At 47.9% G+C, this 14,966-nt stretch overlaps 1 protein-coding gene across 1 annotated transcript; it reads right to left on the reverse strand.

Annotated features, from left to right (window-relative positions):
• Positions 1-211: 211 nt before the first annotated feature.
• On the reverse strand, positions 212-10,744 carry CBY2 (chibby family member 2). Its single transcript, XM_019756961.2, has 2 exons — positions 10,691-10,744; positions 212-1,312 (listed from the first exon to the last, which is right to left on the reverse strand). The coding sequence occupies exons 1-2, from the start codon at positions 10,742-10,744 to the stop codon at positions 212-214; spliced, it is 1,155 nt and encodes a 384-aa protein (XP_019612520.2).
• Positions 10,745-14,966: the final 4,222 nt, after the last annotated feature.

Genomic DNA, 14,966 nt, shown 5'->3' on the forward strand with positions numbered 1-14,966 from the left:
GCAGTGAACCTAACACTGCTCTAAAAAATCAAAAAGAAAGGAAAAAGCAGAGCAGCACACTGGGTCACTGGCCCCAGCTCGTCAGGGCTTTATTACTTCTCTGAGTTTAGGAAGGCCGCTAACTGCTCTTCACAGGGCAAGAGCTGGTGGGAGACGGCGAGGCAGGCCGGATGTCCTGGGTCCCAGCTGGGTGCGGCCGGGCCCTGCGGCCTCACCCCCGGCTGGGCTTCTTGAGGTCCTTGCTCTTGGCCGGCATGAAGGCGTAGAGCTCCTCGATGAGCATCTCCATGCGGGCGGTGACCTCGGTCACCGTGTCGATGACCAGCTTCTGCTGCAGCTTCAGCTTGTTGTTCTCCCACAGCGCCTTGTTCTCCTCCTGGAACAGCCTGTGCTCCACGCGCAGGACGTGCAGCGCCCTGTTCTCCTCGTGCAGGAGGCGGTTCTCGTCGCGCAGGGCCTGCAGGCTCTGGTTCTCCTCCCGCAGGGCCTGCAGCGCCTGGTTCATCTCGCGCAGGGCGCGGAGCGTCTGGCGGTCCTCCTGCGGGCTCGTGGGCCCCTTGAGCTCATCGAAGGGGGCGGAGAGACCTGTGCCCTGGTCGGAGAGCAGCCCGGGGCCGTGGGGCTCCTCGTGGGGCGAGGGGGCCGGCTTGCTCCCCTCCGCAGGGCCCGGCTTGTCCTCCGTCTGCGCCCGGTAGGCCTTTGTGTGCTCCAGCAGCTGCTGCAGCGCTCGGTTCTCCTCCCTGAGGAGCTGGAGGGTGCTGCCCTCCCTGCTGCGGTGCGCTGGCGGGGCCGCGTCCTTCTGCGCCATGTCCAGGGCCGGGCTGGTGGCCCTGCTGTCCTCCCGGCCGCGCGGGACCTTCTGCTCCTCGCAGAAGACCTGCAGGATCTTGTTCTCCCTGCGCAGGGCCTTGTTCTCCTCGCGCAGGGCCTTGTTCTCCTCGCGCAGGGCCTTGTTCTCCTCCTGCAGCACGTGCTCCTTGGACAGCCGCTTGTGGTGCAGCTTGTGGTGGAAGGAGGCGGGCGGAGAGCAGGGCGGCGACTGCAGGCGGCAGTTCTCGTTCACCCACCGCCCGTCCTGGAAGACGAACATCTCGTCGCTGAGCTGCACGCGGGGAGGGTTGTAGTCCAGCTCCAGGTCCGCCTGGGAGGTGGGGCGCTCCATGGGGTCCAGGGGCACCGAGGAGACGCGATTCAGCGGGTAGGAGAGCTGGCTGGGCACCCCGCGGCTCGGCCTGGGCAGGACGGGCTGCCTGGCGCAGCGCGGGCTGGCGTACAAGCTGTGCAGCCTCAGGAAGGGCTCGGCCGTGCCCCTCTGCGGGAGAGAACAGGGAAGCCCGGGGTTAGTGGAGGGACCGACACACCCAAGGCGGCGACAGGGACCGGCCAGGCTACCGCACGATAAACCCGGTCTGCTGGTCTGGCCTGGCCTGGCCTGGCCACAGGAGGCGCTCTTGGGGTCCTCGCAAGGAGATACACTCGGTGCTCATTTATCCCCTGTACCTGGTTCTAGAAAATCGCCAAGAAGTCTGAATTACTGAACGCAGAACCATTGCTGCTAGGAGAAGTATAACGTTAGGTTCCTGCCAGCCTCTGGCCACATTTCCATCCATCAGCCATTCAACAAATGACCTTTTGATGTCTGTTTCTGTTGAAAGACACCTTATTTAGTGTGTACTGTTGGTTCATTAACATGGAACTCGCTGCCAAAAGAACTATGATTCACGCCTGAACAAGGTTTACCTAACACACCTGTTTTCTCTGTAAGGCACAGCACAGCCTCCCGTGCATAGAAGACTACACAGCACTCAGCGCCGCCCTGCAAGGCCGTTTTACACAGTGAAATCACCAACAAAAAGCACAAAAACGGGGTACTAAATAAACTGTGACCGGGACAGTATTTTACCGTGTGAGAGCTGAAACGAGAAGGCTCTTCAGCTGAAAACGTGAAGCTCGTAACTCAAATGTGTCACCACTCTGTGCGTGTCCATGAGTGACCACGGAAGTGCCCTGCGTATTGGTTTTGGGGTTACAAACAAGTTTCAGGGAAATAAAATTCAGGCAAACTCACAAATGCAGAATCCATCCATAATGAGAATTAACTCTATATTGTGGAGGTTAAAGGCACTGATTTTGGAGCCAACCAAATATTTCGAGTCCTGGCCCCACTATTTCATTAGTTTCAGGAAGACGGGCAAATTATGAGAGCTTTAGTTTTCACATTTTCAAATTGGGATAATTGTATCTGCTACCCTGTGCCACTGAGATCGTTTTAATATGAAAAGAGGTAATGTCCAAAAAAGCAACACGTGTGGGTTCAGGCACAATTCTGTCACTAGAGAGCAGGAGCAGACACTGTTCTCCAGCTAGCCCAGCTGCCGATGTGTACCCACCATTGGCCTGGGTACATCAGCAGCATGAATCACTCCACAGCCCCCCAAATTGCCACGTCCAAAATGGCAGTGCTGTTGTTCAGCCTTGCCTTCTCTCTTGCCCCAGTCGGGCTGACCGTCCACTCATAATCACCCGAGTGTGTCCTGCCAGCGGCCCCTTTAATATCTACCAACAGTGCGGGCTCAAAGCAGAAACTAATATAAAATAATAGTAAATGTCAGCTATAGTTTAAAAACTAGTCAGGGATGTAAAGTACAGCACAGGGAATATAGTCACTAACATTGCGATAACTACGTGTGGGTCAGATGGGCAGCACACTTGTTGGGCTGATCACCTTGTGAGGGGTGTAAATGTCTAATCACTATGCGGTTTTGTACACCTGAACCGACGTTTTTAAACACGCTGATAGACCCCTGCTGATAACTTTGGAAAGGCAATGCACCATCACAGACACATCACTGTGCAATGAGAGTTCCGCATGTGGTAAGTAAGACAGCAGAGGATGCCCGGCAGTTCATAAACGAATTCACCAGGGCAGCCATGCACCTGAAGACCACCGCATGGAAAGGGGATTGGCCTCCACGGCCTAAATCCAACAAACCAGTAGCTCGCACACTTCCCAGGACAGAAGAATCATATGAGTGTTTTAAGTGCAGGTTTTGGAGCATCCGACTTATAAGACTGATTCACTCAGTCTGGACTTTGGTCCAAGATGTGCATGTCTCACCAGCTCTCAGGTGATTCTGGCTGCCGGTGGTTGGGACAGCGCTAAGCCAGGTAGACTATGAAGGTGGCAGCTACCCCAGGGCTGAAGGCTAAGATGTCAAGGCTGGGGTCACAAGGATTCTCATCCTGGTTCTGTCACTGATGGGCAGTGTGAAACTGAAGCGCTCTCTCACCCTCTCCGAGACCCAGATCAGGGGGTCAGACTCCATGATCTGAAAGGTACCTTCCGACATTGAAAGTTAATGAAATGTGCCTGTCAAGTGGAAATCATATGTGCCCTGCTTGGTTTCCAACACCGCTGTGAAGACTGAATCAGATAGTGAATGTACAAGTGTTTTCAAAACTGCCAAGTGCCATAGAAATGTAAGGTATTGTTATCAGGAAAAGTAGGTTTTACGAATGGAAGAATTCTGGGATGTATTCAAAAAGTGGTGAGCAGGTGGAATGCGTCCTGGAGAAGAGGCAACAGCTGCGGCAATAACGTTAATAAAAATAACAGCACGATAACTACTTCTCAACACACCAAAAGCACATCGTCCAAGTACATCACAAGACTCTCCAAATATCAATTCCTTATTTCTTAGGTTGTTTCCGCAATTTTACAGATAGAGAAGCTAGAAAACAAGTCAGGTTATCTACCATATATCTCTATATCTACCTATCTATCTAACATATATATCACGTATATGCATATAGAGACAATATAATTTGCACATTGTGTAAAGTTGGTTAGAATACTTTAAGACCCAAAGAGCTACAAAAATAGAAGGTGTAGTTCTATGCCATTAACTTTGCAATAAGCACATGTCATTAACTTTGTAAGAATATGCTTAATCTTCTGGATAGCGGGGGTGTGAGGGCATTCTGCATCCAGAACCTTATTTATTTTAAATCCAGCCTCCATGGTTTTCGTATTTCTCAACTGGGAAAGCACGCTGGCTCTTGTGGCTGAACCTGTGGTCAGAATGAACCTCAGTGTGGGTAGCCCTCACCGTGTCCTTGTAAATTTAAGGTCCCTTGATCCAGATTTCTGGGACAATTAGCCAAGGTTAAAAAGAAGTAAAACTGGAGAGACCCTCTCCATCCTTAAACTGGAAACAAGGAGGGCTCCACCTCAGCAGCATCTTGCTCTAGATGACATTACTATGGACAATGTGGTTTGAGTCAACGGCATGGGTTCCAATATAGAGAAGGAAAGGGAAGAAGGAAGCAAATATTGAGCCTCAGTTTTGTGCTAGGCCCTGAGCTGAGCAATCTACCTACCGAATTCATTTACTCCTCACAGCACTGACTTAATAAAGTTCTATTATTATTCCCATTTTACAGGCGGAAAAACTGAACCTCAGAGAAGTTAAATAACTAGCGTCAGTTCACATACTGAGTCACAAACCCAGTTCTGACTCCCTGAACTTATAAGTGTGAAGAACACATATGGGGTATCGCCATGGATTTATCAAAGGATCTGCAGTACTTTGGGGGTCAAGACACTTTTTTGTTAACTTTTTATTATGGAAAATTTCAAACAAATATAAAAGAGAGAGAGAATAGTCTAGTAATAGTTAGATGGGTATATCATTCCATATACCCATCGCCTAGTTCCAGCAGTTATCAAATCGAGACCACACTTCTTTCGTATATACCATCTCCCAATTATAGTACCATCCCCTTGGCACTACTAGGTTATTTTATTTTATTTATTTTTCCACTGGGTTATTTTAAAGCTAAGTATAGACATCGGGTCATTGTATCCACACATACATCGATGTGTATCTTTCAAACAAAACCACAATCCCATTATCATTCTTTTAAAATTTCACAATGATCTCTTAGTATCAGCACATACCGAGTCAGTGTTCAAATTTCCCTGACTTACCTCATTCCTTTTTTTCGGACTGTTTGACTTCAAGCAGAGAGAGACTCTTCTTGATCCAACTGAACATCCAAAAAAAAAAAAAAACCACTCGTGCTTTATACCTGTTCATTGTACCTGTGATGGCCTTGAAATCACCCTCGTCTGCTGTCGTTCTTCTGTATCCACATTCTGACTGGGTACCCAATGAACTTTCGACTGTCCCTTCAACAGAAACGCACTAAATAAAACCCTAACATGTAGTGGTGGGTCCCTCGCTATGGACCATCTGTGTCTCTGGGCCCTGTCCTTACGCATGCCATCAGGTGACCTTGGTCACATCTTCTCACCTTCTGACCTTAGTTTCCCCTTCTGTATAATGAGGGGTCAGTGGCACTATGTCTAAAGGTTCTCTTAGTCTAACTTTCTCTGGTCCAGTGGATCCAGGTTTGTAAATGGGCACCTACATGCCCCAGCAGCCCTCTTTTCTCAGCCTAGATGACATCTAGGCTACATGGCCAGCACTGCCCAGGCAGACTCTGTTGTCTTCTCTGTTCCACGCCAGGAGCACCTGGTCCAGAAAATGTTAATGGACCAATAGGTTTTACTTCCTTAGCCAGGAAGCCAGACCCTCCTCTTATGACTCAGTCCTACTAGCTTTCCTCCTACCCCCAGGCAGGACCGAGAAGGTCAAGCCCAGTGTCGTCTCGTGGCCTAGTTTCTTATACAGAACACAAAGACACCTTGATATCCAAGATGAGGTGAAAGTAAAGCAGCACCTTTTCTATTTCTGAAAGTGCGAAGATTTGAGGAAAACTACTAAATATAGCAGCCTCTCAGATATGCCAAGTATCCTGATTGAACTTTGGGGAAACATGATGCCAAGACAAATTCTTTCTTTCCCGTGGTATTTCCCCAGTGCCAGTCAGACCAACTGGACTTGGTCCTCAAAAGAAAGCTCTTTCTTGGCCGTGTGGAACCACCTCACCCTAATTTACTCCCACTCTGAATGTTCTTGCAAACATTCTTCCTCCACGCTTATGTTCATGAATCAACTAGCGTTAATTTAGCATCTGGTCTCAGACCCTACCCTCAGGGAACATCCAGTCAACTTGAAATATCAGCGAATAGCACCAGTTATTTCTTGGTGCAAATGAGAGAGGGCAAAGTGCCACAAGCATTACTGCAGGCAATGAAGTGCACGGACCTGGGGACCAGACATCATAAAACCTGGAGAAAGTCCTGGGTCTATACTGTATGAGTGCGTGACCTTTCCAAATCGCTTCATTTCTGTCCTACATTTCCATATAGAGAATATGTGGGTGTTCACATGATTCAGAGCCACCCCATATGTTTATGCAGGTTATACAATGACGCACTTTAGAGGGTGCCATTTACAACCGCTGTTGCAGTGCACAACCTGTACAACCATCCACAGGTTATTAACATCTATACCATTTCAGACAGTTTGTTGTAGAGTTCAGAAAATAGAAGACTAAATTTTCTTTGTTTATAGGGTGATACAGATACACAAGGATGTACTGTGGGTTTGGAAGAGAAGTTCTTTGTATTTCCTTAGAGGAAGATTTACAGAACAAGGAAAAGGAAATAACACTTCCTGAACGACTATTATGTGACAATATGCTAAATAATTTCCATATTCATAGGTAATATCCCACCACAAAGATCTACTATGGTTCTACCTCAGAACACAAGCCAGCAAGGGGGCAGAGCCAGGGTTTAAAACCGAGATCTCTGACTCCAAACTGCATGCTTATTCTAGCTCTTCACAATGCCTAGATGTTTTATTTTGCATCTGTTGATATCACTGCATTGCAGTGGTTCTCTCCTGTTCTGTCCCATCACTCCCCAGATGAATAAACTGCCATTCTCTAAGGACAGCGACCTTTTTAACATCCCTCGTCCTGAAAGCTAGAACAGCACATTTCATATCCAGCAGAGGCATAACGAGTCCTTGCCAATAAACAAACAAGCAAATAAACAAAAAATAACTGACAGGTAAGGAGGAGATACCAGGTTGAAATATGTGAAATTGTTAACATGGTGCCATTTGGGGCCTACAAAAGTGGTGATTTCATTTGTCTTAATAAAGCTTAGTCTGTCTGATGAAGCTATGTCCTCATTGCAATCCATGTTTTTAAGCAGCAGAGCTGTTACTGAACAATATCAATGCTATACCAGTGGGGTGTTCCCCATGTCAATCCCACAGAACTGTAGGTTCACCTGTGTAGCCTTACAGGCAGCTGCCCCCGCACACAAATGCCCCATGCGTGCCGGCTGTCCATGTCACAATCTTGAACCTACAATCTAATGAGGGTAGAGGGCCCCCACATTACCGTAAATTTGGGCTCAGAAGACCCATCTTTGCGTAATCTAGCTTCTCTGAATGTCACCTCTAAAATCAACCAATTGTAGCTGTGCTGCCTAATTCCTGAGGTTGTTGTGAGAGGCCCAGGAGGTGGTAGGCGAGCTGTCACAAAGACCAAACAGATGGCCAGTCCTACTGGTGAGGCTAAAACATTCCTGGCCTAAAGCACGATAGCAAACGCTGACTATATTTCTTTGTAAAAGAGCTTTCCAAAAAGCGAGCATCTGAGCTAAGCAGACAGGTGAGGTGCAAAATCCCAGGTCTCCATAGCCTGTGTTTGAGGCCAGCTCCTTCTCAGTAGGTCACCTCAACCAGTGGTATCACGGGGTTGGTTTCATGAGCTAAACTAATCTTCCCTTGATGTCCTTGAGCCCTGACAAGAGACATGGGCCAACAAAAGTCCCTGGAACACCCCTGAAAATTCTCCTAAGTCTGGGAGGCAGAGCTGATGGCAGCACGGCCCAATTGCCCTTGAAAAAAGCACTGTCTCCTCCCTGATCTGTGGGAAATGCCCTCACATATGGACACAGACCCAGCAGGTGGGAGAGGAAAAGGTTGGCTTCTTCAAGGAAGAATGGGATATGAAGATGGGCGAAGGAGGGAAATACAATTGGCTATGGGAGTCATGATGCTTTCCCATCAGGCCTTGTTAGGAAGGTGACCAAGAGACTCTGCCCTCAGGAGAATGTGCTCACAGTTGTTTCCGAGGATGTGTTAATGCTGGGGATCCAGGAAGGACCCTGGGCACAAGCATCTCCTACAAATGCCTGAGTCCCATCCTTAGGTGGGAGTCCTTCCTTAGGATCAGGCCTGCCCTCTCTGTCAACTTCTTTTTAAATGTGAGTGGTCCTGGAAGGACCAATGACAGTGTGGCTTTGTCAGCTCACTGGCCTCCGGGCAAGAGGAGAGCCTGGAGGAAGAGTGGCCAGTGGACAGAACTGGGGGTGGGACAAGAGACAAAGGGAAAAGGCGAGGTGATAAGACCAACGTCTCTTACTGATGCCACAGGATTTCTAAGGAACAGGACTCTCTGAGGGGGACCTTCTGGAGTGGTTTCTGGGGCTGGTGGCCTCCCATCTAATGTGTCTTGGAACAGGACTGGACAGTGACTAGCCAGGCTTAGCTGATGCTCTGACGGTCTCTCCACTCCTGGAGAAGTGTGGCTACCACAGACCAGAAAAGTAGTCCAATGCCCAGTAGACTCCGAGCCTGCCAACCAAGTGTTTTAAACACCTACTTTGCCAACAGTACTGAGGGTTACAATCAGAGAACATTTAGCCAGCTGAGAGGCCCAGGATGCTGGGAGAACAGGCCGATGTGTTACTAATATCCAGACAGCGTGACAAGGCTGAGGCTCATTCTCATAGTTTCAAATCAACTAGGCTCCCTAGTACATGATAAAGTCAATACTCGTTTTCATAAATAATTCACAAGTCAATGTGATTGATTTTAATAGAATTATAAAGATGCCATCATGTGTGGTAGTTTCAGCTAATTGTTTAACACAGAATTTCATGAAATCTTCCTCCTAACAGTTCATTCAAATTTGCAGAGATATGGGTGTTGTCAGTGGGTTCCATAGCTTCTGAAGAACAAGCCCAAACAAAGGGGATTGAGGAAAGGCAACTGGGGGCATGAGGGAGCCTGGAGGGGGCCTCAGGAGCTCATTCTGCTCTGGTGTGATCCTTCATTAGTGATCTAGCCTTAAACAACACCTGAAATTCACACATAGCGCTCACCAGGGAAATGCAAATGCCTGTGAGAACTCAATCATTATGTACAAAAGGAACCAAGAGGGCAGCTAGCTGGGACAAGAAATAACATCGATGGCTTGCAAGTTAATGCACTAGAGGGAAATAGATGAGAAAACACAAATATTTAATGTGAGGAGGAAAAACTGGAAATCAATAAGACCTGGAAAGACCTAAGGGCATTAAGGAACAGTGAATCACAGACGTTTGCAATGTAATTGAGCAGCCCCAATGCCTGGCCTGGTTGGGAGCTAGGAGGCCAGCGGCACTTTCTGAAGTCACAGAGCTGCTGAAGCAATTCCCTTCTGAAACGGAGGGACTCCTCCCAGAATAAAGCAATATGTGGCAGACACATGCAGGGAGCTCAGGGGCAGGCAGTTAAGATGCAGGGAGAGGAAGCGCTATCTCCTGAAAGCAAGAGAAGCAGAGGACTATGATTTGACCTGGCCCGGCCAGGTGGCATATGCCCAGCTTCCAACATAACAGAGAGAGTGGGTGTTGACCTGGGTTCAAGCCCCCAACTCCAGCTCTGCCATTACTAGTGGGGTTCCTGGGTTCCCAGTTCCCGTACTTACACAGTGTCTACCTCACACTCGCATGGCCCGACACATGATGAAATCAGTGTTCAGCCAATAGTCCTTCTTCCCTCATTAACCACATCAGTCCTTTCCCCCAAGGCCTGGTAGTGACGCTGTTCACATAATCTAAACTTATAGACACCCACACCCCTCCCCCAGCGCCCCTGCCCAAAGCATCCTGGCTGGTGTCTGAAACCTGCTGCATGACTTGTGTCCCCGTGGCAGATGTACCCGTGAGGCCACATCTGCCCATGTGGGGCACACGTGCCTAAGCAGCAGGCATCCTCTCATCCCATGCCCTCCTCGACCCCCGCAGCTGCACCAGGACCTGCAGTACAGGCCCCAGAACAAGCTCGAAGCTTCTTAAACCATTCCCCAGTTCTGGTCCTTTCTCTCCTCCTCCATGGGCTGTTTCTGGGCGGAGGCAGGGAGAGTTGGGCTAGGTGCAGATGGAAGACTTTCAGATCCCTTCATCACATGACCGTTGTTTCATACCCTCTTCCCATCCCCAGCCCCAGCCCATCCTCAGGTGACACCCTTTCCCTGTCCCTTAGCAAAGCAAAGATTGACTTCTCTGGGCTGAGAACGACCCAATCATCAGGAGAGTAGTGGACAATGGAACTACAGACGTGTTTCATGTGGAAAGAATCAGACCCCAACCAGGGCTACTACAGCTGCAGAAACCCTGCAGGCAAGCCGTCCCAATGGTCAGGAGAAAGCAAGCTTATGTTCTAAGCTTTAGGAGCTGAAACAGAGAAGTAAGTGGCTGTTCATTACAGAGTCATAAGGATATGTGAAAACAAATAGCCAGAATGCTCTTTTGTCCTATATTTTTTCCTCCTGCTGAACACATTTGCCTAGATTGTTACAATTACCTCCACCTATAGAAAGAATGCTGAAGGTTTTCTTTCTAATCGTGTTCTTCTGAAAATCCTTAAGAAAGAGAGAGCTTTAGGTGATCAATCCTGTCCCTACACGTCCCCGGACAGAGCTTTCACACAGTTACCTCTGCACTGGACTCCTCCACTCTACATTTCACCCTCTTTGGTTGCAGCGCCATGGTCTTCCAACTGGGCCTTAGGTGACTCTGGAGAAGCAAGGCTGGCCCCTTTGTGACATAGCAGCACTAGAAACAATGCAATCAGGAGAACCCCACCAAGGCGACGGTTGCTCAGTGGGGGAGACCTGAGACTCTCCACCTGTCAAGACTGCATCCATTCATTGGCCTCCGTTCTGAATCCCTCATGCCCACCCCCTTACGCTCTGTATATTTGGTATACAGCTGGCCTTAATGCTCTGACACCTCCAAATGGCCCTGTACGCCTTGGTCTGTATTAGGTTTTCTCCTCATGGATTCAGTCATATGCATTTGATTCCAAGGCCAGTTCTAATTCTCCTCTAGAAATCCAGGGTGATGGCACAACTACCAGAAGATCTAATTTCGAGATGATTGGCTTATTTCAGAGTGTCATAGAAGCCTCATGTGTTAGGGCTGGATGGTCTTAGCAGACCACCTAACTCTCCTCATTCGAGGGATGAGGGACCCAACGCCCAGAGTGGCTGAGTGTCCTCTGCCAGGCACAGAGCTGGTTGGCAGCTGCCCCACAAGTAGAATTGAGGTCCTGAGGACTCTGCTCGTTCAACAACATCTTGCTCGAGTTTTGAAAGAAGAGGGTTATTGTGGCTAAAACGAGTAGGTTACATTCTTCTGTGATTATCCTACCTGAGGTAGAACCACATTGATTGGAATTTCTAGGCTTTCAGATCTGGTATCTCTTTTTCTTCTACAATGTGGCCTTGAGAACTGTGGAAAAAAGAAAATAAGATGTCTGCTCCCCAGCCCATGCTCTGGGCCATAACTGCTCATCTGAAAAACAGAGGACTTTCTACTCACTTATCCCCGTGTCAATTATGTACATTATGAAAATCTGAGTCTCAAAGAATGGGAAGATCATATCTGATAAGAGGCTGTAGCAATGTCTGAACATAAGTTAAGACAGGTATTATAACTGATTTCAGAGCCTTCCGAAAGCCTTTGGAGCAGACGTACTTACAACTATTACCTTTTCTAAGATTCTTATTTCTGTCTCAAGCAAAAAGTCATACCAATGTTAGGTGCCAGGTATAGGTCCTATGCAGAAGTTGGTCACCAAAACACTCAGAACATTCCAGAGGTGACATCACAAAACAATATGGCGGTGTTCAGGGCTCATGGTCTCTCTCTGAGCATCTCAGGCGGGAATGAGGCCTCTGAGGGTCAGGAAGAGCTTACCTTGGTGTGACATGGCTGGTCCCAGTCAGTGTGACACACAATAGCCCTAACACTAGCTTCCTGTTTGGTCATCTTGGCTGCCATTCACATCTCCTCTGCCAGGCTGGGCTAAGATCCCTATTTTCTCTCCAGAGATGGCATCTTTTGCTTGGAGTTGGATCACTTAAGAAGGAAAAAATGCAAACTGAACTCATTCCAGACCAAGAGAAGAAATTCAGTGTGAGATGTGTTTTGATACAACCAATTCTCCAATTCTTTGACACCAACTGGACATCTTGCAATTCAGCTCAACCTTAACACAATCGCCCTGGAGATGGTGTCGGGTCCCAAATGTAAACGGCTCAGTCTCACAAGACCGGCCCCACTTCAGATGCCTGTCGCAAGTCCTAGAACACTGGTACTTCTACCTCGCTGTATCAGGGGTTCTCATAACACCCTCCTTAGGTTTGATAACTTGATAGAATAGCTCACAGAACTCAAAAAACACTTTACTTATACCCACAGTTTTATTATAAAGAAATAGCTCAGGAACAGCCAAGTGGAAGAGATGCTTAGGGCAAGATGTTGGATGGGGTGGGGGAACACAGAGCTTCCATATCTTCTTGGCATGTCATCCTCTCAGCATCTCCATGTGTCCACCAACCCAGAAGCTCTCCAAACCATTGTTCAGGGCTTTTTAATGTAGGTTTGATTACATGGTCATGATTGATTAAATCAGTGTTCTTTGGTGATTGAACATTTCCAGCCCAGACCGGGAGGGGTGGGGACTGAAAGTTCTAACCCTCTAACCACGTGGTTGATTCCTCTGGCAACCAGCCCGCGTCCTAAAGGTACCAAGCGGCCCCACCAAGAGTCACCTCATTGGCATAAACTCAGGTGAGCTCCAGAGGGGCTCCTTGTGAATAATAAAAGATACATCTATCACTCAGGAAGTGGTAAAGGTTTTAGGAGCTCTGTGTCAGGAACTATGAACAAAGGCCAAATATATATTTTTATTTTACCTCATGTAGAAACTGCATCAAGACCACAGTGCTGACATCTGGGCTTTGCAAAAGGGGCCGCCCAGCCTCCTGGCGTCAATTCTGTCCAGTCATTTGCCTCTAGAGGCTGCTCTTATGTATCTTCAGCTTCTTTAGACAGAGCTCCTGTGCCACGTTATTATGCCACATGCGGGGAGGGGTGGGAGGCCAGTGTCTGAGGTCCAGGGACACCTAAGTGCCCAACGGCTCTCCCACACCCCAGACACAAGCAAGTATCGCTTTAAGAAAATCCAATACACAATAACTCAAAGCTACACACATGTGGAAAACACCAAGAAAGTGATCAATCACATTATCAAAGAATTCTTCATTTTAAATGGGAACTTCTCCAAGGGTTTCCCTTTTTTAATTTTATTTTTTAATTGTGGTTGAAACACATAACATGAAAAATGACCATCTTAAACACTGTTAAGTCTACAGCTCAGCAGTTTTAAGTACTTTCACAAAGCTGTGCGACAGATTTCCAGAGCCTTTTCATCTGGCAAAACTGAAACTCTATGTCCATTAAACACTTAACTCCCCTGCCCACCTCCCCCAGCCCTTGGCAACCACCTTTAAACTTTCGATTTCTATGATTCTCACTACTTTAGAGACTCATGAGTAGAATCATACAGTATTTGTCCTTTTGTGACTGGCTTAATGGCTTCGATCATATCCACCGGATATTCCATGTTGGGGCATGGGACACAGTGTCCTTTTTTAAAGCTGTATAACGTTCCCTTGTATTTATAGACCATATTTTATTTATCCGTTCATCCACTGATGAACATTTTGGGGTGTTTCCACCTGTTGGCTACTGTGAATGATACTGCCATGAACATGGCTATGCAAATAGCTCTTTCAGAACCTGCTTTGAGTTCTTTGGGGTAAATACCCAGAAGAGGGATTGCTGGATCGTATGTAGTTTAATTTTTAATTTTTTGAGGACCCTCCATACTGTTTTCCACAGCCAGTGCACCGTCGTTTAACGTTCCCACCAGCGACACACAATTTTATTTTTTGGTTCCAATTTTTCCTCATCCTTGTCAACACTTGGCATTTCCTGTTTCTCCGCGGGTTTCTTTAAGCAGTGAACTCTCGTACTGTCTGAAAACACAATTCAATTTTCCCTCATACACAGATCTCATGGAAACACCTGCCCATCCACCTGTGAGGCTGAGCTAGGAAGACTCAACAGCGAAGGAGGTGGCTGTACTGGAGCTGCCCAAACAAAGGACCACAAACTGAGTGCTATGAAAAACTACCACAGACTGGAGGGCTTCCACAAGACAGTTATTTCTCACCACTCTGGAGGCTGGACGTCCAAGGTCAAGGGGCCAGAAGACTTGGTTCCTGATGAGACCCACTTCCTGGCTTGCAGATGACCACCTTCTCACTGTGTCCTTGCATGGTGGAGAGAGAGAGTGAGTTCGGGTCTCTGTTCCCCTTTTCTAAGGACACTGATCCTATCCGTAAGCCTTCATCGAAACATGAAGGCTTGTCTCCCAAAACCAAACCTCCAAACGCCGTCACATTGGGGACGAGGGCTCCAACACATGCATTCAGTCCTTAACGCGATGTGACTTGGGCAAGTCACCCCACCTCTCAGAAGCTGTTTCCTCGTCTCCAAAATGAAGAAATTAAATCTAATTCGAGATGACTTAGCAAGCTCTCAGTAAATAATCATTGCTTTGGCGCCCTCATACAAAATTGCCTTGCTCCCTTTGCCTTGCAGTCTCAAGCAGCGGATCCATAACTCGGTACTGAGAAGCTTCCTTGAGAGTGCACCCCAAATGCCTGCTATTATTCAGAGTAATGCCATCACCAATCATCCATGTTTCGTGAGCATCCACAATTGGTGGGCACTACACAGAGCTCGGAGGTGGACACGCCTGGTGGGTTTCTCATCTAAACAGACAGGTAGAGCAGAGATGAAGGAAAGGGCAAGCATGCATCCGAGACGCCCCAGGCTTTCCTCACCTGCAACTGTC

The sequence above is a fragment of the Rhinolophus sinicus genome, linkage group LG04 (genome assembly GCF_036562045.2).
Source record: "Rhinolophus sinicus isolate RSC01 linkage group LG04, ASM3656204v1, whole genome shotgun sequence".
Taxonomy (NCBI): Eukaryota; Metazoa; Chordata; class Mammalia; order Chiroptera; family Rhinolophidae; genus Rhinolophus; species Rhinolophus sinicus.

Coding starts and splice junctions, on each gene's coding strand:
- CBY2 (XM_019756961.2), bottom strand. CDS start 10,744: ATGGCGCTGCAACCAAAGAGGGTGAAATGTAGAGTGGAGGAGTCCAGT. Junction 1,313..10,690: donor TGGAGGAGTCCAGTGCAGAG/GTAACTGTGTGA, acceptor TCTCTCCCGCAG/AGGGGCACGGCCGAGCCCTT.